The 23,398-nt window shown below is 38.5% G+C and overlaps 1 protein-coding gene across 1 annotated transcript in view; it reads left to right on the top strand.

Moving 5' to 3' along the window:
• The first annotated feature begins 697 nt into the window (after nucleotides 1-697).
• The window catches only part of MTPN (myotrophin), a 37,132-nt gene continuing 14,431 nt past the window's right edge, over nucleotides 698-23,398 (top strand). The window contains exon 1 of the mRNA XM_052668313.1: nucleotides 698-878. Within this exon, the coding sequence (XP_052524273.1) occupies nucleotides 807-878 (72 nt within the window). The 5' untranslated portion in view covers nucleotides 698-806. The remainder of the gene's footprint in view (nucleotides 879-23,398) is intronic.

The raw sequence follows: 23,398 nt of genomic DNA, 5'->3' as shown, positions 1-23,398 counted from the left end.
GATGCAACCACCAAGTGCCAGCCTATTAATTAATGATCACATACTTCCTTTTATGTCTAGCCGCTCATGTTTTTCAGTATTACGATCATTATTCACAACGTGTTCAGCGCCCCGGGTGTTGTATGACAGATAAACCTCTCCTCAGAGAGAACACCCAAAAGTGCAGCGCCTCGGGCAGCTCTGGCACAGCGGGATGGAAGCATAACGTCGCCCGTGTCGGGCTATCACAGGGCTCATCCCGCGGCCGACCTACTGCCCACGGGCGGCCCAGCGAAACAGCCAACGGGACCCGTCGCCATAGCAACCACCGAATAGCTAGAGGAGGGGCCTGCGGAGGGAGAGGCCGCGGGAGCTTAGGGCGCATGCGCGGCACCTCTTCTTCCCCTCCCCCCTCCATCCCGGTCTCTCAGGGAACAGAGGGATGCTCAAATTGGGCGCATGCGCAAAGCGCAATCGGAGGCAGCCAGCCAACGACGCATGCGCTCCGCGTCCCCCCCCACCTCCTCGCCGCGTGGGTGTGCCGGCGGAGCGGGTAGGGGACCGCGGGGGGCTGAATGGAAACCGGAAGCGGAAGTTCCTCGCGCCAGTAAACCGCTTTTCTCTCCAGTTAGGCGGCTTCTCCCGGGCTGCCCCGCTCCCGCTGTGCCGGGCCCCAACCGTCCCGACCGCTGCCGGCTAGCTGCCCCGCCCCACCCCGCCCTGCCCTCTACGGGAGGGGTTCCCGTCCCGCCGCCCTCGCTCCCTGGAGGCGCTGCCGGCCCCTCGTCACCTCGCCCGCCCGTCCGCCTCTCCGCTCGGCGGCCACGATGTCCGACAAGGAATTCATGTGGGCCCTCAAAAACGGGGACTTGGATGAGGTGAAGGACTACGTGGCCAAGGTTAGGAGGCCGGGGCCGGGCGAGGCGGCGCTGAGGAGGGAGGGATGTGCTGGGGGGCCCGGGGCCGGCGGAGGGCGGCTTGCTGGGCGAAGGGCGACCGGGAGCCGCCGCCCGTCTGGGCACGGCTGATGCGGGAGCTCTGCTCTGTGCCGAAGCCCAAGCAGCGGGACGTGCTTCCCCTCCCCCCCGGCGGCCCGCTGCTTCCTGGCCTTCTTGTCGCTCCGCCGCCCTGTTGCCCTCCGGCCCCGCCAGCCCGCTGCGTGTGGCTGCCTGGCTCCTCAGCCCGTGTCCCGATCCTGCCTTGCTGGTTTCGTATGTATGCATATGTGCGGCCTCGGTTTGGTTACCCTCTCTGTGCCTCAGGGCTCATCCCTAATAGGGTGATGCTAAGCTACCAGGTGTGCTAAGGCTTAGTTTATTAACCTTCTGTCAAGTGGCTTGAGATCCAGTTAGAGCAAGTGCTACAGGAACAGTTGACACATATGTAATGGCTGAAAAAAAGATCTATCGACATGTTCTTTAGATGCTGGATCCTGTCCTTGTTTGTCTTCAGTTGTCAGTGAGTTTTGTGGGAAAAGTCTCTGTATAAAAAGGCAATACAGTGTTTTGGAGAGCCTTTCGTACTCAGGAAATACTGTTGAGAAGCTGTTACATCATAGCAGATATTCACAAAGCTCTTTGGAATAATTTCATTTATGTAATTTACATAAATTACGTAATTTAACTGTAATTATTTAGATCTCTGAAAAACTTAATGACTGTCTTTGGCAACTTGATGCATGCTGACATACCTTCTGATGACTTAAGTTCTTCCTGCTCCACTTGTCAAGTTTCGTCCTGAGTTACCCAAACTTGTAGCACTCTTGGCAGAAAGAAATGTGTACAAGTACTTCCAGCCGCTTTAGTACAAAGTCCAGCAGCTTAGCTTGAATAGTCCTCTCTGACAATTTCAGCTAAGCTATTGGACTTTGCGTCAAAGTAGCTGTATGCTCACATGCTCTGCTTTATCTACGAAGTCCTAGAGGTGATAACAAAGAATAATGTTATTCCACTTCAGCTATTTGTTAATGGTCTTGCATGTAACTATGTCAATGCAAGTAGTGACACTTCCTTGTTTTCCTTTCTTCTTTGATGGCCTCCACAGGGTTTCAGCTGGAGCCTTCTGTTCCTGCTACAGAATTTTACAAGAATTACATATATAGATCTACAGAAATTGCTGCACTGTAGTGTTCAATGGATTCCTGTGTGTCTATTATTGAGACAGAAAGTCTGCCAGTAGCCATCTTGAGTCAGGTTTTATCAACAAGACCACTGCACTACTAGTTAAAAAGATTTTTATTTTTAATATTCTCACCCTTCCTGAAAGATAGGATATAGCTGGTATAGCAGATGGATTTCTTTCATCACTTTTCATCTGCTTCAGTGCAAAGTCAAATACTTTGTTTATTCTGCTACTGCTTGAGCCATCCTGGTGGATGCTGTATTGAAGAGGCTGAAGGTCATCTTCGACATGCTCAAATGGGGTAGAAACCTTAAAAAGAGAGATACTATTTAAGGTTACGTTACTATAATAAAAGAAGCCTACAATTCTTGAATGATTGTATGTTTTAGAATGGTTTCAAATGTAGAACATGAATAAACCTTGGAAATTCGTGATCTAATCTTGTTCAACCCCACTTACAAATAGGGGTTTTTTTATTGTTAGCTGCTAACCATCTTATTTGCCAATAAAGCAAGACGCAAAATGTTTTCTTTCAGTCTGTTATGTTTGTCTGACAGATGGGCTAGTAAACTTTTAGTCTGGTTTCCTGAGGAAACAAAGCTTATAAGAGCAAGTTTTGGCTGACCTCTTCCTTAGTAGTTTGTTAATCTCTTTGGTCAGTTTCTGATAAGTTTTACAGGAACAAGGGTTTCCAAAGGTATTAGTGGTTTTGTGAAACTAAATGAAAGAGGAGGAGGCAAAGTGTGCAAGGGTGAGCTTACATTTTACTAGACAAAAGGAAACATATGTTGAGGAAGGGCAAGAAGACTCCAGAGTCCTCTGAGTGTAGGGAAAGCCTCGGCTAGTATTTCACCTTCTCGGTTCCTAAATTGATGAATTATGTGTGGGTGAATATGACTTGATACCAGTTCTCAAAAGAATACTTTCTTCATTTTCCATGTTCTCTTTTCACTGCCTTATGCATGACTGTCTTAAGTATGATTTAATGTTCTGGAATTTTATTGAATTACAAAGCTTTTACTGGTAGGAATTTCCTCTCCATGTGATGTGAAAGTAATCATGCATATCTTAGTTAGCATCTTCCTGATATTCTAACTTTCCTATCCTTTTTTGGGAATTTTTTATTTCCAATTTCTTTCTTTTTCTTTCCTTTAGTCCTTGTTCTAGTTTTATTTTCTCATTACTTGAATTGACAGAACAGCTTGTGATCTTGTGGCTTTGTTGCCAGTTACATCATAAAGTTCTTCATCTTTGGTTTTGTGTAATATAAATGTTAGATCCTGAAATATTAACCAAATGACCCGAGTTTTAAAAATAAAAGCATGAATGGATGTAATCAATGAGACTGCAAGACTTCAACCCTTGGCAATGAATTAAGCCCTTTCTTTCACTTGTGTGCTCTAAGTTACAGATAATATTGTCTTTGGAATCATTAGCATCTTCTATTTCACCTAAAATTTGTTTAGAATACAAAGAAGATAGCCTAATGACTGTCAGACTGTGATTCAAACATTAGGGGAAACGTGATGTATAATGTGAAAACCTTTCTTTTCAATGGCTGTGTTTTCTCTTCTTTACATGGAGAAAGTTTCTGCCAGTTTAGCAGATGAGTGAAGGGTACAGAGGCAGAAGGAAGAGTCTCAATGTGTGTTTTATTCTGTGTAAGGAAATCTTGTATTCTTCTAAAGATTCTGTCATCAGAAACAGCATCTTCCTTAAAAACAGAAGTTCTGAGGGGTGGCAATGAAACAGACAGTTGCCACGTAATATTGCTTTGTTGCTTTGCAAGAGAGTTTTTAGTGCTGCCAATCTGTGCTTTTGGAAGACACAGCTGGCTTCTACTTGATACAAATGTGAAAAACTATTTGTATCGTTTGAATAATCCTGAAAGGCTTCTTTCTTTTCAGTAAGAAACATCTCATTAGTCTCTACATTTCTAAACTTGTGTCCTTGTAAATTCTTTATGGTAAATGTTAATTTCTACAGATATACTGCAATTAGTGTGTTATGCTAGCTGTTAAGTATGGTGTCATCTATTTTTACTATGGCTAGATTAAAAAGTAGCTTTTACTGTTTGCTTTCTTTGATATCTTTTTTAATATAGCCAGCATATGTTGCCTTCAGAGGTATCTTTGCAGGGTTGGGATTGAAGGAATTCTGCACTCTTCCCACATACATCCACTCAAATGTTTAAAATTCCACAAGAAAGCAGAAGCTTTCATAGGAACAGATGAATCAAACGTGCACTCGAATGGGTGAGGAGTACCCACGCAGATTAGAGAAATTTGCTTCCCTCAAGGGAGGAAGTGGGGTGCTTAAAAAGCACTAGTTAGAAGAAGGGCAGGCTATATTAAGCCCACAGAACTTCTTAACATGTGTGGCATTTGTGCTTTTCCCTTTCTTTATCCTCCTTTCCTCTGTGGAATGACAAGTTATATAACTGTTTAACACGACTTCTCTATCAATGTGCAAGTCTTCCACTTAGCAGCTAAGCACGATTTCTTCTGTTCAGTCACTAGGGAACAAAGATTTTGGCAAGATAAACCTGATTTTGTAAGAAAGAGGCTACAATAAGTGTTTTCCTGGAGTAATTTAGTCTTCAGTGGCTTAACTGAGAATTCCTCGCTTCATGAGCTGTTGTAATCCCCTACATTGTTGCTTCTTAATAGTAGCACTGCTTACAGATGTATCTGGCATATCAGCTAACCTAATACTATAAGAAGATAGAGCAGTCTACCAAACTGAAAGTACTGTATTCTTACTGCTCAGTGGACTGGAAAGTTGAAGTAGGCCAGAAGTGTTATGTGTTTAGAAAACCATACATGCTGTGCTTGCTTACTGGGCATTCCTGTTGGGGTGGGGGGAATCTTCATTTTAACTTTCTGAAGAAAAGAAAGTCAAAAAGCTAGAAGGACCTTCAATAATTCAGGTGGAAAATGGAGCAATGTCCTTCACAAAACTGTGATACTATATAAAGTCTTACAATTAAGGATATAATGATATTTGAATGGATGTTACTTGAGAAATGAAGTTTGCTACTGCAAAACTTATTGGAGAGACTAAAGCAATATGCATGATTTAGAAATAGGTTTTCGTGGAAACGACAGTGATGAGATTAGTGAGTGTTCAGATCTGTTGTGGAGGGGCAAGAAAGAAGAGACTTATATACACCTGGGAGGGGCAAGGAAAAATAAAAAGCTTTAACTTTTTTGAGAGTAGCTTCTTTTGAGTATCCATTGAAATCATTTCTTACTTCTAAAGCAACAGACTAAATGAAAGGCTATTGTATGCAGGTGGAATATATGAGTTGGAAGTTAACCACGTTCTGAATACACTGAAATCTACCTTAGCTCAGCGTGGTGAACGCTGAAGTTCGCTTTGTTATTATGCCTGTATTGATACCTGGTTTGCCTCCTGTATGGAAATAGTTACTATGCTTTAAAGTGATGGGATCTTGAAAGACTGCTGGATTACAGTGTGATGTAAAGGAACCAGGCAGCTTTACTGGGACTCGTTTGGACTAGCACTGGAGCTGCTGGTCTGAGGGTGTCTCTAGTGGAGCTGCTCTGTGTTGTGGTTCCCCAGTATTCTTCTATTACTTGCACTACATGGGGTTTTGCTGTATTCTAGACCTGTTATTTTTCTCAATAGCAGTTACTCAAGTGTGTTGGAATGTGGTTGCTTAAGATAGTGTAATTAACCAGTAAACTAACCTGAAAATTGATATTCAGTTTGTTCTGTCAATCTAAGTGTGTTAATCTAAATATTTCTTTTGTGGAACCGTGCAGTTGCTTGCTAGTGAATGCCTGTGAAGGGCTGAAAGAGAGGCTGTTAACAAGTTCTGTACTCATGAGAATTGTTCTTAACTAAAACACTGAGAATGTACAAGAATATTTTTCTAAAGTACACAGCTCATCTGGTGCAGTAAGACGTACAGGGTCAATGAAAAACACACTTTCAGTGTGGCTCATTAGTTTCCCCACTGTGACTTGAAAGAGTCTGAAGACATGAGCTCTTTGCCTGTGTATTATTGGTCTGTGGGGTAACTAACTCATGAGGTGCAAAGAGGGCCTGTTTGCAACTGTGTAGTGGCTTTGGGTTGCAAACTGTGATCTAACTAGTCAATTCTAAATTGTCTAGTTCTTAATTGTTTAGGGATGTGTTGACTTTACTGTTTGTGTGTATCTGAAGAACTTGCAGTGAGGTATGTGAAGCATAACAGTAATTAATTTATTTTTTTCCAAAGCTCTATGTGCTGCCTCCACTGAATCTTATCAATTAAGACAGCACTAAAAGGGGAAAAAAATAGGATAAATGTCAGCAAAGTCACCCCGACTTAACATAGAGTGTATCAGCCTGGGACAAATAAGAGTCTGCTAAACTGTAAACCTGACATTGCAGTGGAATTCATGGCTTGCTGACTGGATGGGCATCCTAGAATCCTTGGATGTGTCAATTTCCTGCCCTAATTAAAAGATTAAATCCTCCCTTATTTGTTTCTCTTTAGGCTGTTGTTATACTGATGTACCTAATTGCTGTTTGAATGCATATAATTGCTGTTTGAAAAAAAAAAAAAAAAAAAGTGTGATCAAAACTAGTTTTGAATAACAGTGAATTAATTTGAATTTTTGTTGCTGAAAGCTTTGCTACTATATTCAATTCCCTTAGTGAGAAGAAAAAAAAACTATTTCTGCTGTGGGTAAATCCTGTTTTGTCTGAGTCTTTATTTTATATGCCACTAGCTATAAATTAGGAACATATTATGAATAACCATTAGAAAACTCTAGGTGTGGGAAAAATACTTTTAGAACCTCCTTTTCTTCTCAGCCTTCTTCATTCTATACTCAGTTTTCTTTCTTGTATCTTTTTTCTTTGTTAAATCTGTCTTTTTTATATAAGCTCTTATGTTTTGATTCAGATAGTTACTGTTGATTTCAACAGGAGTGCAAATGGAAGATGAGCTAAGCTTCTTAGAAATGCAAAGTTCTGCAGTGGTCTGCATCTGGAGTCATTGGTGATAAGTTGTGTTAGATGTGAAGATTGTCTGGATATTGTGGAATTGGTGAGTTAGGCAGTCTACATAAGTAAAAATACTAAATGAGTAGGTCTTGTAGCGCTATAAAAATGCACGAGTACAGAATTACAACATGAAGATCAAATAAGGTACTCATGCTTGAGGAGAATGTAATGGACTCGGAAATACGGGCTTCACAAGTCCTGTAATGTTTATGAGAATAAAAGGAGTTGTAAAGATGCATCTGAAAGGTCGGAAGAGGAGACAGAGAAAAGAAAAAGAAAGGCTGGGGATGTATCGTATTTTATTACTTCAGTCACATGTTCATTTTCTTGTATGTCCCTGTGTTCTTAATATTTTTTCTGGTTTTATGATTATGCTAATATGAGCTTCTGGGGAAGCATCCAGATGAGAATGTGAACCAAGCTACTGCTTTTACCTACTTTGCATGCTTTCAAGACTCAAGGTTTTTATAAGTTGTTCTTAATTTTTCTTCTGTATGATGAGATATTGCTGGGATATTGCTTTTTTACATACCCAAACTTCTCTGTGAGAAGAATTAGTTGTTGTTTGAGTAGGAAGATCTTCTACTCAAACAACACTGTTACAAAGACAAACGCATTAACTGGAATTAAGTGCCAATAATCATAGAATGGCCTTGATTGAAAAGGACCACAATGATCATCTAGTTTCAACGCCCCTGCTATGTGCAGGGTCGCCAACCACTAGGATAATTGAGCAGTCTGTTGCATAACAGTTGTTTTTCTTAGAAGTTGCAGTTTTGGCAGTTTTAAACTGGTGCATGTTTTTCTGCTTTAGCTTGTTGTTAGGAGGGGCAGGTATAGGTTATCGTGACTGATATTTTACTGGATGGTGGAACGCTCTTTTTATTGCAAGTTAATGCTGTAGCCTATGTTGATTGTGACCACCAATGGTGAATTCCTCAGTCATATGCCAGAGGGGGAGGGGAGGTATTAGTTTCCTTACAGTGTTTAAGACCAGCATGTGCAGTGCTCTCTCATTCAGTGAAGGTCTGTAGCTCTGTCTAGAGAAGTAATCAATATAAACGAGTCCTGTTGACTAAGATACAGTACTTGTAATTTTGACTGGAAGCAAATTGTGTGATTTCTTATTGTTTTTTTTTGTTGTTGTTGTTCTTTGTAAAAAAAAAAAAAAAAAAAAAAAAAAAATGGTATGATAAGTTGGTGTTGTCCTGAAAACAGTTGAAATCCTGATAAGGTAGAGCAGAGAGAGAAAGATAAATGTGATCTTGTGAATTCAGTATCATAATACATGTACGCATGAACATGGCTTTAAAGAATATCAGGGACTTGAATTCTAGAGCTATTTGGCACTTGAGCTGCTTTTATGCTTTTAATGTTTTCCTATTAGTGTTTCATGTGCAGCGTAGTTCTGAAGTTCAGTGAAGGTACGTAGCACACCAGAAGTCATTGCATTTCTCTGGAGAAAAGATTTTTGTATCTTTCTGCAACAAGAATTACAGTATCGTCTAGGTTTTTCTTTTTGCTTATATACATTTGCTGCCTTCTTCAGTGGTTACAGGCCAAAATGGAAATGGCGAAATCATTTTATTTAGCCTTCAGCTACACTTTGAGAATCAAATAGAGTAATTGCACGCAGTGGCTAATAAGCTGAACAGAGCAGAACATCAGTTGAAAGGTATTCTGGAGATTTGCCTGTCATAGTCCCAGCCAAAGCTCAAAGAATATTCTAATATGTATCTAATAATGGAGACAGTTTATGAAATAGAATCGTGTGCTTGAAGTTTCTTATGAACTAAAATAGTCTTGATACTTACTGTTGAATGACTTTGCTCAAAAATCAGTCATTTATGAACTTGCTTTTTAGCATGCTTATGGTCTATAAACTACTGATCAGTGTAAAAGAGGAAAGATGAGCTGGAAGGCCATTTAAGACAAAAGATAGAGCTGTCCATGGAACAGTTCACAGAATCACAGAATCACCAAGGTTGGAAAAGACCTAAAAGATCATCCAGTCCAACCGTTCACCTATTACCAATAGCTGCCACTAAACCATCAACACAATAGTTATCATCAGCATATGTATTCTAAACAGATTTGCTAATGATTCTATGAATATAAATCCTGTAGGCAGTATCTGTTTTTTTTTCTTTTTTTTTCTTTTTTTTTTTTTTTTAAAGTTCTTAATTCAGTTCTTAATTCAGGTAGTGCAATTGGAAGGAGGGAGTTTCAAGTCCTTATATTTACCAAAAAAAAAAAAAGGGGGGGGGAACAGGCAAAGAAAGTTATTTCCTGTGAAATGAGATCTGTATTTCTCTTTGAGCATACCCTGTTAAAGAACTTTGCAGAATCATTCTTAATCATGTAAGATGTTTGGGAGTATCTTTATTTCTTAGGTTCCTAACTTCTTAAAGCCTTCAGTAATAATATTTCTTTTGCTTGGCTGAAGTGTAGCTTAAGTTTTGTAGGTGGTTCATCTAAATATCTAAATTAGAAGAGTTCAGTATAAATATTGGTATGTTTTAATGGGAATGTTGCTATAAAACTAAGTGCTGCAGATAAGTGGTTTGGAAGGCCATTGTATGAATCTCAATGCATTTCTTGGATTTTTGTAATCAAGTGTTTTATTTCCAGGGTATCTGTTCTTTTTTCTGATTTTTATTTTTTCAGTTGCTTCAGAATGTCAACAAAAGTCTACGTAAGGCTTGGAGCTTTTGGAAGTCATTAATGGAAAGGTATATTTGTTTTTATACCTTTCTGTGTGATCAAAATGTAAACTCATGGTACAGAGCACAACGCAACCAATTAGAGCCTTCTAATCCGAAAATTTATTTAGAAGTCAAACTTGATTGTTTTAAGGATTGATAGAACGTTGCATTTTGCCTTGAATGCATTCCTTGTTTAAGTGCTGGAGAAGGAAGTCATGCTTTTAATGCCTGATCCCAGTTATAAAGGCTGAATTCAGTATCTTTTTTAAATTGTAGCAGTAAATTCTGGAAGGCTTGCTCATTTTCCCATTTATCCTGCCATCTTTATGGTGGAGTGCAACTTCAATTTTCAGAACTTGCATAAATCATCATGATTTTTTTTGGTTGTAGTAGTAGTTTTTAGACCACATAATACAAACATCACGGTGACATTGGTGGAAACTGAAACTCAGTAGCTGGCCTCTACTGTTCTCCTAGAAGGAAAATAGTCATTTCCTGTGCATTCTTTGAACAGTATGCGCTGAGAATTTTAATACAGATATTGACATTGGTACTTTTACAGTAACTGAAAATATTTTCATTCAGAGCTAGCAAGTAAATGGAGATTGGGTACTTAGTCTTTGTTCATCTGCTTTACTTACGAAGCAATGGTCTAGCAATAGAAACTGCCCAAATCCTCCAATTAAACCCCTAGATGCTTTTGTCTCTGACTTATTATTTTACCATAATACGAACGTGGAAGGAAGAAGATGCAGCACATAACAGTATATTTTTTCTATCAAAATCTGCTTTCAGAATTCCATGGTGAAATGATCTCATGTATTAAGTGTGAGTTTGTGTTAAAGTACATAAATGGGTGTTTTGTAGGAGGCTGGTCTGATTTGGTGTTATTCTTTGTCAATCTGCTGATAGCACAGTAGTGAATAACTTTCTGCTTCATGTGTTGTTCTTGTCTGCTGTTCAGCAGTCATCTGGCACCCCCTGAGGCCTAGAGTATTTTTCTGCTTGATACACCCTTGAAGTGGTAAATCCTCTAAATCAGATAAAAATGTAACAGTGTTAAAGCATAGACTCTGACCGATCACTTCTGGAGGAAAAAAAAATCCTTTTAAGGCCATCTCAGTGCTGTCTGTGAAAGTGGATGCTGTACTGTGCTCAGAGGACATGGTAATTAACATACCTTTTTAGAGTGAATATTTGTTTTTTTGTCAGATTAAGAGATATAGTCTTACATTCTGGTTATGATTCCTTAAGAAATAATTAAACAGTTTAATTTTTGGTTGTGCTCCTGTGTTCAAAATCAAGCCTGACAGACAAACCCTGATTCTGTAACTAAAGCATTTTAATTTTATTTCCAAGTTCTAAACTTTTTTCAGGTCAAAAAGGCTTAAAAGGAGTATCTGATTGCTGACAGTTCAAATTCATGTTCTTGAATGTTTAGCACACCAACGGTCTTTGATTTTGATTTTAAGTAGTTCTTGTAGCCAGCAGGGAGAGGGAGATGATTGTCCCCCTCTACTCGGCTCTTGTGAGGCCCCATCTGGAATACTGCATCCAAGCCTGGGACCCCCAGCACAAGAAAGATGCATAGCTCTTGGAGCTTGTCCAGAGGAGGTCCACTAAGATGATCAGAGAGCTGGAGCTCTTTTGTTAGGTAATAATACCTCTGGCTGAAACAGCTTATTCTGTCAAAACTAGTTGCTGCCGTTAGTCAGAACTGTTGCCTGAGTAAAAGGTGAGTACTTTTTGGGTGAAGCTTTTTAAAAGTGATTCATGAGAACTAAGAGAAGATGCAAAACTGGCCACTGCATTGCTGTATCATTACTTACTAATGCAAAGTAAGTGGTTTCCACTGTTTCTCACTGAAATCTTAAATAGTTAAGAGTTTGGGGGAGAGTAACTACTTTCAGTAATGCAAATAATTCATACATATTCAAAGCTAGGATTGTAGCACGAGTTTCTATAAAGTCTTGCTAGAAAACAGTAGGTTCATTTTTGCTTTACGAAACTACTAATCAGGTTTTTGTCTCTTAAAAACGCTGATAACTGAAACACAAATGGCTCTGTAAGTCAGTTTATTTCTGGAATCGTATTCTTTTGACTGAGACAAAGGACTTCAGACTGCATTTGAGTACAGTGGATAAGCTGGAAACTTGTTAACCACTAACAAATCCTGAAAAGAAGGCTATTTAAATACCTTTTTGTTGGCTTTATCAAAAATAAGTGTAAGGATGCTTATAAAAGCTTTTGAGTATATTTAAAATACCATATCAAAATAAGCAAGATCAACATCAGGTTCATAATTCATTTTCTTAACTTGTGTTACCATTGATTGAGGCTTCTGTAAGGCAGAGGATTATATACATCAATGAGAAAATAGATACAATTTTTAAACGTATTTGGTTCTTCATCTGTCTGCTCTGGTTGTACTTGCAGGAAAGTGTCTACTGGAGAAGACTTGTGGTATGATCAGAACAGGTATCTCTCACACCAGTGAGTCTTCTAGAGGAAACGTTGTGCTGAAATTCTTTGCCTGCTTTCAGCTTTTTAAATAGTGAATCTCAGATGGATGTTGCAGGCAAAGCTAATTGGAAAGACTAGATGTGAATTCAGAGCAAAGTGGAAGCTTGGCTGGCTATACTGATGTCTGCAGCATCTTCCACAGAGACTTAACTTTGTGTATTCAAGAAGTTCCATTGTCAGCATCTGTTAACTTGAACAGATAAGAATTTCTAGATCTTAAATTCTCCAAGTGGAAGCTACTATCCCACAAAGTAAATGTAGGTCACTTGCCTCTGTTCAGTTGTCCACAGACAACTGTGGTCTGTTCAGGCCGCAGCTGGAAAACTTTTAGAACAAACAGCATTTGCTTCACCACTGAGCAGCAGCAGCAGTCTCTCTACTGCAGATTAAATGATTATTAAAAATGCAAATTATTATAAATGCAGATTAAATAAACATTCATTTATTTAGTGAACTGAAAATAAGTAAGTTTTGAAAATACAGAACATCTTAATGAAAACCAAGATCTTGCACAAAATTGTTCAGTTGCCATGGGAAACTAACTACTTGTAGTTACCATGAATTGATTTCTTAGCCTTGGCAGAAAATTACTGCTGTTTTTTTATCTGAAGAAATCTGCTCCAAAATCATAAACAATTTGCAAGCTACAAACTTATTCTTTTTTTCCTTCCATTTCTCTCTTTGAACTTGACCCAACCTTTGAGTTATTAGTTACTTAAATATTCTCCATATTTGCATTTCCACTTCCGCTCTTAAGGTGAATATTGACCAGGGACAGGAGGGTTTCTTTTTTAATAAAAATGAAGCGAGAGAACATGATACTTAATATTCTTGTTGAGTAGAATATATAGAGGACACTAATACTTCTTTAGGTCTCCTCTGTTGTTTGCTGGATGGTTTTTGAATGCATCAAGTTGAGGATGTGTCAACTTGATCTTTTTGTCTCATCGAACTAGCTCTTAGTTTTGCAATCCCTGAGTTGTTGTATGTGGTTTTTTCTTCCTTTTACAGGAAAAATACATAAAAGTTTAATGCTCCTTTTTGGCTTGCGTAATGTGGTGGTTATTTGATCTCTTCTCTTGTTCCTAATAAATAAAAATTTCCAGATCTGTGAAAATAGGGGCTTGTTTGTACTAAACTGTTGTTCCAGTTAGCTTCAGGCTTGTATTAGGAAGATTGATGTGAATACATAGCACCTGTAGCAATTTAAAACAAAGTCTGTTTCAGTAGTGGAGGCAGATGTGTAACTTCTCTGGCCAGCAGAAACTGCTTCAGGCAAGTGCTCCATTTTGGTTACCATGACAAAAATCTCCAGAGAAGGTTGTAGAATGAGCTCCAGGTAAGAGACTAATTCGTTGTCACTACTAATTGAAGGTGTTTTGAGGCAGGAAGTCATTTTAATTCTTGAAAACTAGGAGCAAGTTTTTTCTGAGGGGGGGGGTTTCAATAGTTCTGGATTAGTGAATTAATTTTAAGAGTGTGTCTATCGGCAGTCGCAAAGCACCTGTGAAAGTCCTTGTAGATCTTAGTTGAACGGGTTTATACTAGAGGTCCCTTTCAGCCCCAATTCATGCATGACCCTGTATATCACAGAAGAAATGAAAGCTGCTTCTACCAAGTCAGTGCTGTTATTTAGACTCCAGAACTGTTCTCTAAGAGGAAGAAACTGTTAAACCGCAGTACCATCTTGAAAGGCTGGAATATTGTGAATGCTGTACTGAAGACTTAAAGTACAGACTAGGTGAATAGTGTTATATAGTGAGCTCTAGTTAAGATCTTGTGTTTTATAACAATGTCAGTGAACACATTTTACAGCAATATGTATTTTGGAACAAAGTACTGTCTGCAAATCCAACTTTAATGTCAGCAGAATGTGAATCAGTTCATTGGCAGTCATTAGGTGAGACCTAGAGTTAGAAAATGGAAAATATAGACCACCTCTAGTGGCTGATTAAAGAAGATAAAAGCTTTCTCCAAGAGGTCACATGAGGAATCTAATCTTTCTGTGTATAAACCCCAGCAGTGTTTCAGTAGTGAGAAAACTGAGATAGTACCACTTTGAGCTTTCAGCAGTAAACCTAAGCTTACTTTTTTTATACTGCTGAAAATTAAAAAATACAAGAGTTTTTGTTTGAACTCATTCTCCCACTTTAGTTCTGCTTTAGTTCAAAGGAAGTTACTTACGAACAAAGGTAGGTGGAGCTTGAGTTTTGTCCTCAAGCAACTGATTGGAAGAGCAATTAAGGAGAGGCAAGCAAGAGAATTTTCTTTCTATGATGGAAGATCGGGCTCCCTTTTTTGGTGTCTTTGAATATAGATGAAACAATACCACAACCTTTCTAAAGTAAAGAAAATTAAGAAACTTCAGGGGGCTTTCTTTGTATTCCAAGATGCACCCATGACTGTATGAAAAACACCGAGTGAATTCCATGGCTGGTACTTGGAAACGCGAAATGTCTCTGGTCATGTATTTTGAAGAATCTGTAACAGTTAAACAAAAGGTGAGAAGAAAATGGTCTACTGGAAGGAATGCAAAAACATTGCACAAATGTTCAGGGGTGGGGTGAAGATGTGGAAATAAAAGTTCAGCTGACAGTGAAATCAGAATTAGGATTCTGAAGGGTATTAGAAGAGGCAAAGGAAGATGTGGACCAACTGAGGCTGAGGCCTGGTGATATATACGTAGAAGCCTTTTTTACTGCTCTTCTTATTTGCAAGGCCTCAAGACTCACAGCCTATGTAGAGAGTCTATGGCAGTGGGGTACTTTTGATATCATAGGAAGATGGAGTTAGGGAATGCCTTAGAAGCAAGCTGGATATACACCTGTCCATGGGATCAAATGTGCGATGGATCTGAGGATGCTGAGGCATCTATCTGTTGTCTTTGTGAGGCTGTTTGTTGTCATCGTTGATAGATTCTGGTGGCTGGGGGGGAATGTTGTTGGTGATTCTCAGAAAGTAAACATAACGCTTGAGGAGTAGTGAGAAGGAAGATGTGGGAAACTGAGGACTAGTCTGCTTAACTTCAGTCTCTGTGAAGGCTATGGAGCAAGTCTTCCTTCTTGTTTAGCAAGATCTTTTGTTACAAGGATACAGGGAGAGACTGTCAAGACAGGTAAGTGAACTGTAAGGTTGGTGGAAAACTGGCTGAGCTGTTGGTCTCAAAAGGGTTGTGATCAGCAGTATTACTTTTAAGTGGCACTTGTCTACCACAGGCATCCACTAGGAGTTAATTTTAGTAGTACTGCTTAATATCTTTGTTATGTCGTAGGCAATGGAATGCCTTTAACAGTCAAAACAATAGTTTAGAAAGCAATAAACCCATATAACCATACAAGCCGGGGGCTAATTAGTTAGGTAGGAGCTTTTCAGAAAAGAACTTCAGGGTCCTGGTGGATATCAAGCTGCAGACGAGTTTGCACTATTTTCTTTTGTTGAAGGTGAGCAGCATGCTAGTCTTCATTAGAAGGCAAGCAGCCAGCATATGAGGGAAATTGTTCTCTTCTCCCAAGCATTTCTAAGTCTGCATCTGAGCACTTTGTTTGGTTCTCACTAGTTCAACTATGGTGTTGATGTACTGGAATGTGTCCAGAGGCAAGACTGTGTGAGAAGGTCTAATTGTCTTCTGTAGCAAGAACTGGATACAAAGGAAGTTGCTTACAGGTGCAATAAAATATAATAAAAATACAATACAATGCAAGTATTGTATTGTAAAATACAATAAAAATGCAAGAGGCAACCATTCCAACTGGAATGTGAAAAATTTAAGTATTTTTCCCCTTTTACGTCTGAACTGTGATCTAGGACTGAGAAAGACTGCTTAGAGTTTATGGAATCCTCAGTCCTCATAGAAGCATGAGTCTCAGCTGCTCTGTATCCTGAAGAACCTGATCTAATGGGACTGATCTTGAGATGTTGGACTAGATAACCTCCAGAGTTGCCTTTCAGCCTTAAATAGTCTGTGATTCAATGAGTCTGTGATTCAGTGAGTCAGTAAACTCACAAGCGTGTAGTATTGAACTGTTGTTATATTTTTAGATTATTAGTCACATCTCAGGAAGTGTAGAGTTTGTATTTCCTCTCGCTAGTTCAAGTATTTCTGACCTGTGGATTGGTATAGCATCTTATGTTTTTACTGTTTGAGCAAGTAGAATAAGGGCAGAAGTTTTTACTTATAATTATTGTTAAACTGACAGTGACTTCAGAAATTGTAGGATGACTGAAGAATAAAAGTATGTAGGAAACAGGTTTTTTCCTTCAGTTGTTTTTTCATTATTGTCCTTAAAGTTGTTTTCAATCAAGGGGCAGTGCTAGAAAGAGAACTTCTGTGTTAAATGAGCCACAACTGAGAAGTGACACCAGTAAACAGTTGGAAAGGCTATGAGCATGCAACTGAAACATGAGCTAAACTGAATTTTGACAAATTCTTGAAATACAGCTATTTTCAGAATATAAATAGAATTATGATGATAACTTAGGTATTTTTATTTTTGGAGTATACTTGGGAGGGGGATTTTTTTAATTGCTTTTTTTTAAAGTAGCATTTACCTGTGTGAATGAATCTCGAAGAAATTGTACTGGGGAATGAATGAAGGGATGTGGACTGACTGAAACTTTCATGGGGAAAAAAGGGAGAATTGACAGACAATTAATACAGAGCAGTTCTCTCCCACGCCTCTCATTGCAAGAAAGCAAGGTGGTCAGCTAAACCCTGTTTGAGTATATATTGGTTTTATTGTTTTGCTTTTTTTCTTCTCCAGCTCAGTTTTGTACAGATTTGCTTTCCCTTCAAGGAACTGCCACTCTCACGTGCTTTCAAAGCTCATGTTATCTGTATTCCACTTAAAAACACAAAGCTTACTCTTCAGGCAGTGGTTTAGATGTGGCTTGGGTTGTAAGGAAAGAATTTTCATTCAGTGGATACCAGTGTAGGTTATTTTATGGCAAAATCAGTTTTTAGATTTTATTCAGTAGCGTAAGTTACAGCTTAGTTGTACTGGTTTCATTTAATGAGGTTAAAATGAAATTGGCACACCTGACCATGGTATTATTAATTAGAAGACTTCTCAGATCAAAATATAAGAAATATTTTTACATTCCAGGTGGAGAAGATCACCACCATCATTATTGGGTGTGTCAGAGTTTACATAGCTATCTACAAGAAATTCTATTTAAAAGGCATCACACGGAAAACACAAAAAGCAGATGCTGTTTGGAAATTCACCTGTTTGTTTTCAAATGTGGGTTTTTTTTTTTGTTTTGTTTTGTTTTTTTTTTTTTTTTTAGCGTAGAATTTCTGGAGAAATTTTTTGTCAACACCACACACTTGTAAAGTGCAGAATGTTGCTAACATTGCATAAACGAATGTTCCAAGCTGTCCTTCAGATATGAAGGCCATACACCATCATGTGGCAAAGAAACAAAAAAAGTATGGAATACCCAAATTTTTACTTTACTCTTTTGTCCTCAACTATTTGCCTACTGTTCTTATACCCGGGGAATGTGAACGTTCAGAACCTGAGATGCTGCTGTTTTTCCATGAGTATTATTCTCTTTTGCTATAGATCTCTTCAGTGAAATTGATTTGAAATGTTTCTGGTAAACCGTATCTCAGTTCATCTTTTTTGTTGAACGTTAAAAACAAATTTAGCTAGTGTGGACAAAGGCCTGTGGGAAAGACAGTAAACTGTCAACTGATTGGAAACAGTATTCTGGAGATACAATAAGATCTTCCCAAATATTTCATCCTTAAGATTTAAACTTTTCTTTACAGAAAGATGATTTCTCACTTTTTATTGTTCAAATGACGCCAATGAAGTTACTGCTTTATCTAAATGTAATTATCTGATTATCTAAATGTAATTATCTGATATTCTTGTTATCTTATAACCCTTTTAATGCTAAGATATTGGGGTAATGAAACAGACTGGACAGAGAGTCCATTTTTTCCCAAGGTAATGGAGACTTCATTACTCTGTAATGAAGCTCTTATAGGATGCTTTCCTGCATTATAAGGACATCTGAGTGTATGGAAACTGGTTTTCTTAATTAAATTTTGAGGAAAAAATGTGTGAAATAGGGAGACAGTTATTTCTGCATGATAGAATAAGTACAGATGGGGATATAGATTTGTTTCTAAATCTGAAAGAGCATTTTAATGCCATCAGCATTACAGATACTGCTCTACTAATACAGTTAACCTATGCAATAGGATTTAATGAGGTCACCAGTTTCAGTTTCTATTCCTGTGGTGGAACTGTAGTGTAAATCCCGGCTACTTATTTCTGGTGTGTTTGAGTGCCAAGCTGTGAATCAGATGAAGGAACATTCGTTTGGAAGGGTGAAGTGATCAAATGAATTCTCTGACTTGTTAGCTGCTTCCCTGAATTCATTCAGCCCTGTCATTCATGTAAGGATAGAAAGGATCAAACTGTGGCTAGGAGTAGTGGTATTGTAACTATTACACAGGGAAAACAAATACAAAGTTAATTGAGCTTAGATGGAAAGAATGTAGAAGCTTTCCCTGACAGATGAACTGGGAAAGCCAGGGCTTTGCTTTAGTTAAACTGGAAAAGGGTATGAGACAGCGGGGGCTTTTGTGTAGTTTTATTGACAAGAAAAGATATAGCAAGGAATATGTTGGCCTGCAAATGACCTAGTGATGAAAGGTATAAAAAATAAAAATAAAAAACAATGAAAAACCTGGAGAATCCATGCAGTGTTGACCTCATTTCTTGTAAGTTCTGCTGTCAGGTCTTGTAGGTTCATGTGCCCAGCTCAGAGTCTGGGCTAGAGGTGATCTTCGTTGTGGTTAGTGAGTTAGGAATCTCTTAAACTAGGTTTGCATAAATCTGTGTAACTGGTGGTGTGCAACCAGGAGTACTGGTTATAAAGCTGCTTTTTATCATCTTTCTACTTTGAACTGTCAAGTAGTAACAGTTTCCAGTGGCTAAAAAAAAAAAAATAACAAACCATGTCATACTCATCTTCCAGCAGGGCAAGAAGAGAAGTTCAAAGCAGTAGGCTGATCAGCCTCAAGGCAGTCCTCAGAATGACTGTGCAACAATCCTAGAAGACTTTTCCAGATCCATAAGAGTGATTAGTAACAGCCAGCGCAGATTAACAAGAGCAAAACATACCTGATAACCCAATTGCTTTCTGTGATTCTGTTTTCTGTTTTGTTTTTGTATTTAATTGTAAAGGAAATGCAGGAAAGGGAGGGAAGAAATCATTTGGATACAATAAAATTCCATTATATATAATTGAGTACTGGGATAGGGATTCTGAGCAAGTGTTAGAAGTTTCAGGGCTGGACTACATACATTTCTGAGCAGCCTAATTTTAATTCAGTTTGGACCTTGCTTGAATCAGGAGATCAGATTGAGACCTACTGAAGACCCGAATAGTTCCCAAATAGTTATGTCACTCTGAATCAGTGATTTATTTACTTTTTTTCTTTTTTCTTTTTTTTTCAGGGGGGGGGGAGGGGTGAAGGGAGTTTGGGGGGAAGTGAGGGGCTGTATCTTGGGGCTGTTACTATATAATATGTTAATCAGTTGCTGAAATAGTGGAATGAAATATACCTTTATCAGATTAGCAGATGTCATTAGGCTGACGGGAATTGGTTTATAACATGGAAGGTAGAACTGCTGCTCAGTGGGACTTCAAAAATATGTTGATAGAACCTCAAATTGTAGCAAAGATAAATGCAGTGGACACAAATAGCATGACTTTGCAGGATGTGCAGCTGGCCTTCAACAACCAAAGAAGTCCAGTGGTTTGAGAGAAGAGTCCAGTAAGTTTGAGAGAAGTGACTATTTGTCAGCACCTCTGAGCCCATACCAGCAGTGGTGTGTACAGCTTGGTGTTCTGTGTTGTAAGAGATGTAAACTGGAGTGAGGTCAGAAGGGGGCCACAGTGATGTTGAAAGGAGGATCAGATCGTATGATACATAAGGACAATGTTTCTTCAATTTGAAGTAGAAACATTAGAAAGGAGATTAACAGCAGCTTTCTGGTATTAAATACAGACACGTAGAGAAAACGGAACTGGACTTATTCAGAGATGCTCAGCTGCAAGACAAGTTGCAGAGATCATGAGTTTCAACAAAGGAAACCGAATGGACACAAGTGCGAAAATAACCACTGCCATAATGAAGTAAAAGGTGTGGTACAGAGGGCTCTGTGAGGTTTTTTTCAGTACTGAAATGGACAAAGCCTTGATTGAACTTCAAGGATAGCTCTGTTTTGGGCAGGAGGTTGTACTAGATGATATCTCATGATTCCTTCTGACCTTACTTTTTCGAAGGTTGCTCTGTTTTCTTCTAACTATCTATTTGATGTTATTCAAAACATTGGACAAAGCTGAGGTATCAAATTAAGCTTATTTCAATGCAAGCTTTTGTACGGAGGTTAGTGGAAGAATAAAGAGTTTGTAATTTTGACAGTACTCGCTTAAGAAATTAGTTGGGACAGGTCTCTTTATGGATTTAATTGCTTCCACTGTGGGAAATGAATGTGATAATTGCTTTCAGAGGTCTTTATGATGAACCGTACTATTAGTTATTTAAAAAGCATGGAGAACTTATGAAGTGGTTAGAGTCAAGCTTCAGGTTTTTGTTTTCCTTTTTCACTGAGTGTTGATAGCCAGTTTTCAACTAAAGCTGTTACTTAAAGTCCTTCTAAATGAATCATCTACTATTCTTCATGCATGTGAGTTTTCTAAGTAGAACATGAGATGACTGTGGTGTAAACATCTTACATCCTTTCTTGTTTAGTAATTGGAGATTCAGAGAGAGGCTTTTCTTTACCTGTAATCAAATGTTAATAGAGAGGATTAAAACAGATACCTGCTAACTGCTGGTTCTCATGTTTCATGCATTGAACTGTTTTTTAATATTACTAAGTAGATTGTGACCTAGGTCTCTGATCAACAGAGGACATTAGTTTATGCCAGAGTTAGCCTCAATTCTAACGAAGTGAACTCAGCGCATTCTAGAAAGTCATTAAAATAGGTGATGGTTACTGTTTGCAAAGGCAGATTCATTTCCCAGCTTTGTACTAGCATTTGCACAAATGTGAGTTTGCAACTCGATTCTAGAAAGTTGACTTCTCTAGTGCGTATTTACTACTTATTGGATAATACTATATACACAAAATGCTTGCTATGCAAAATGTGATCTGTCATTTCTGACCAGTCTTTCAAAACTGAGAACCCACTTGCCCATGTAACTCAGCATCTCTACCTGATAGCTGAAGAGTTGCTTCAAATGGAAAAACGAGAAAATCCAACTTTGAGTGTGTATTCATTGAAGACAAAAATCAACACCCACGGTCTTACGTTTAATGGAGAATGGCATCTTGTTTAGATGATCTTTGACAACCTCATCTCGAATGTTTGATGTGTTCTACAACATTGTGTAAACCAAGAAAGAAGCCTCTTGCAGCTGTCTTTGATACCAATGAACTACCAATTTGCATCATATATATATATATATATTATTAGAATGTATCTTGGTTCTGTTGATTCCAGCTAAAATATTTTAGTGCTACAGTTCGGGTTTGAGTGCTGCTGATAAACTTCTTCAGTGCTATTATTGAAATCTATGTGGTTGCATTTTGGGACATCTTTACAGTGTCTGTTAGGTACTCACCTCTGTAAACAAGCTTTAATCATCTGTAAGGACAACTTAGGAAACTTGCTGCTTGGATGACATTGAAGTTTGTTGTGCAGCAGAATTTTTTTCATGTAACTAGTGTAGGAGAAATCAGAAGGATCTATTGTATATTATTTCAGAAGAAAAATATACTTTAGTCTAAGTCAAGAAGCCAAATATTCATCAACTTAAAGATGAGCTTTGAACTGTCATAATTAAAACGTGACTCTATAGTACAAAGAATTCTCTTGAGCGTGAACTTTGTTGCTTTACTTTGTATTGTCTCCAGAGTTAGCGCTTGTTTGTGCTTCTCCCTTATCCCCGTATTTACTGTCTTTGTATGTGACAGATGTTACAGGTGTTTTAGGAGTATCTGCAAACATCCTGTGCTATTCAAATGCCAGTTGTTTTAAAATTGACAGGAAGTGGTGAGATGCAAATAAGAGTGAGTGAAGTTTAATTTACTAGCTAAGAAAGCTGCACACTTAGCTTATGTGCCTTTCAGACTGATGTGACTCTTTGTGTACTTTTAGTGTATTGTGATCTGAATGATTTCTTTTTTTTATTTATTGGAACACAGTTGTTAACATTCCCTTGCCAGTAATTTGTCCTGCAGTTTAGCAAAGCGAGGGAGGAGTTGCGTCACAAGACTTGTGGAGCTGATAACACTATTTAGCAAGTAATTTGTCACAGAGTTGGAATTGGTCTTACTGGGATTTCACATAGCACTGTACAATGTTGCGTATCCATAGCTGAAACTCTGGTGGACTGTTTAGAGGTACAACACATTGCTGTTCTGAAGAGCATACATAATAGTAAAACTTTTTTTCTGATGTCCAACATTCTTTAGAATCTGGTGGTTGGTAAAAACCTGTAGGTCTTTTCATCTAACTGCTTTGAAGCCGGAACATTCAGTAGTGTAAGAACAAAGTCCTGATTTCTGAGACCAGAAAACGTGCAGTATTCTAGTTAAACGCTGGAAGTTAAACATTTGCTTTGACTTTTAGGGGAGCTTATTATGGAAAGAGTCAAATACAGTATTGGAAAGAAGGGAATTGCCTAGCCTCCAATATAGAACTGTGACAATATAGCGTATCAAATACAGAAGAAGATTTCTTTCTGACAGCCTGCCCTTCTACTTCCAGAAGAGAGCTGCTGTCTGGAAGATGCAGTTCACTCTATTCTTTGAACTTGAAGAAATTTGGAACAATAGTGAGAGTATTTCAGAAGTTCTACAGAGAACTGCTAGTTTGTGCTGCAGCTGAAATTCTTTGTTTTTCTGTGGAGGCAGAAAACTTGAGGTAAGGTGCTAAATTTAGCTGCAACCTAAAATACTAAGCTCACTTGCACAGATGACCAAGAAGTTACTTACTGTGTAGCCTGCCAGTATTTGGTA

This window comes from Tympanuchus pallidicinctus, unplaced genomic scaffold (assembly GCF_026119805.1).
Source record: "Tympanuchus pallidicinctus isolate F22 unplaced genomic scaffold, pur_lepc_1.0 scaffold8, whole genome shotgun sequence".
Taxonomy (NCBI): Eukaryota; Metazoa; Chordata; class Aves; order Galliformes; family Phasianidae; genus Tympanuchus; species Tympanuchus pallidicinctus.
Note: the sequence above shows the minus strand (reverse complement) of the source record. Positions and strands in the feature narration are given on the sequence as shown.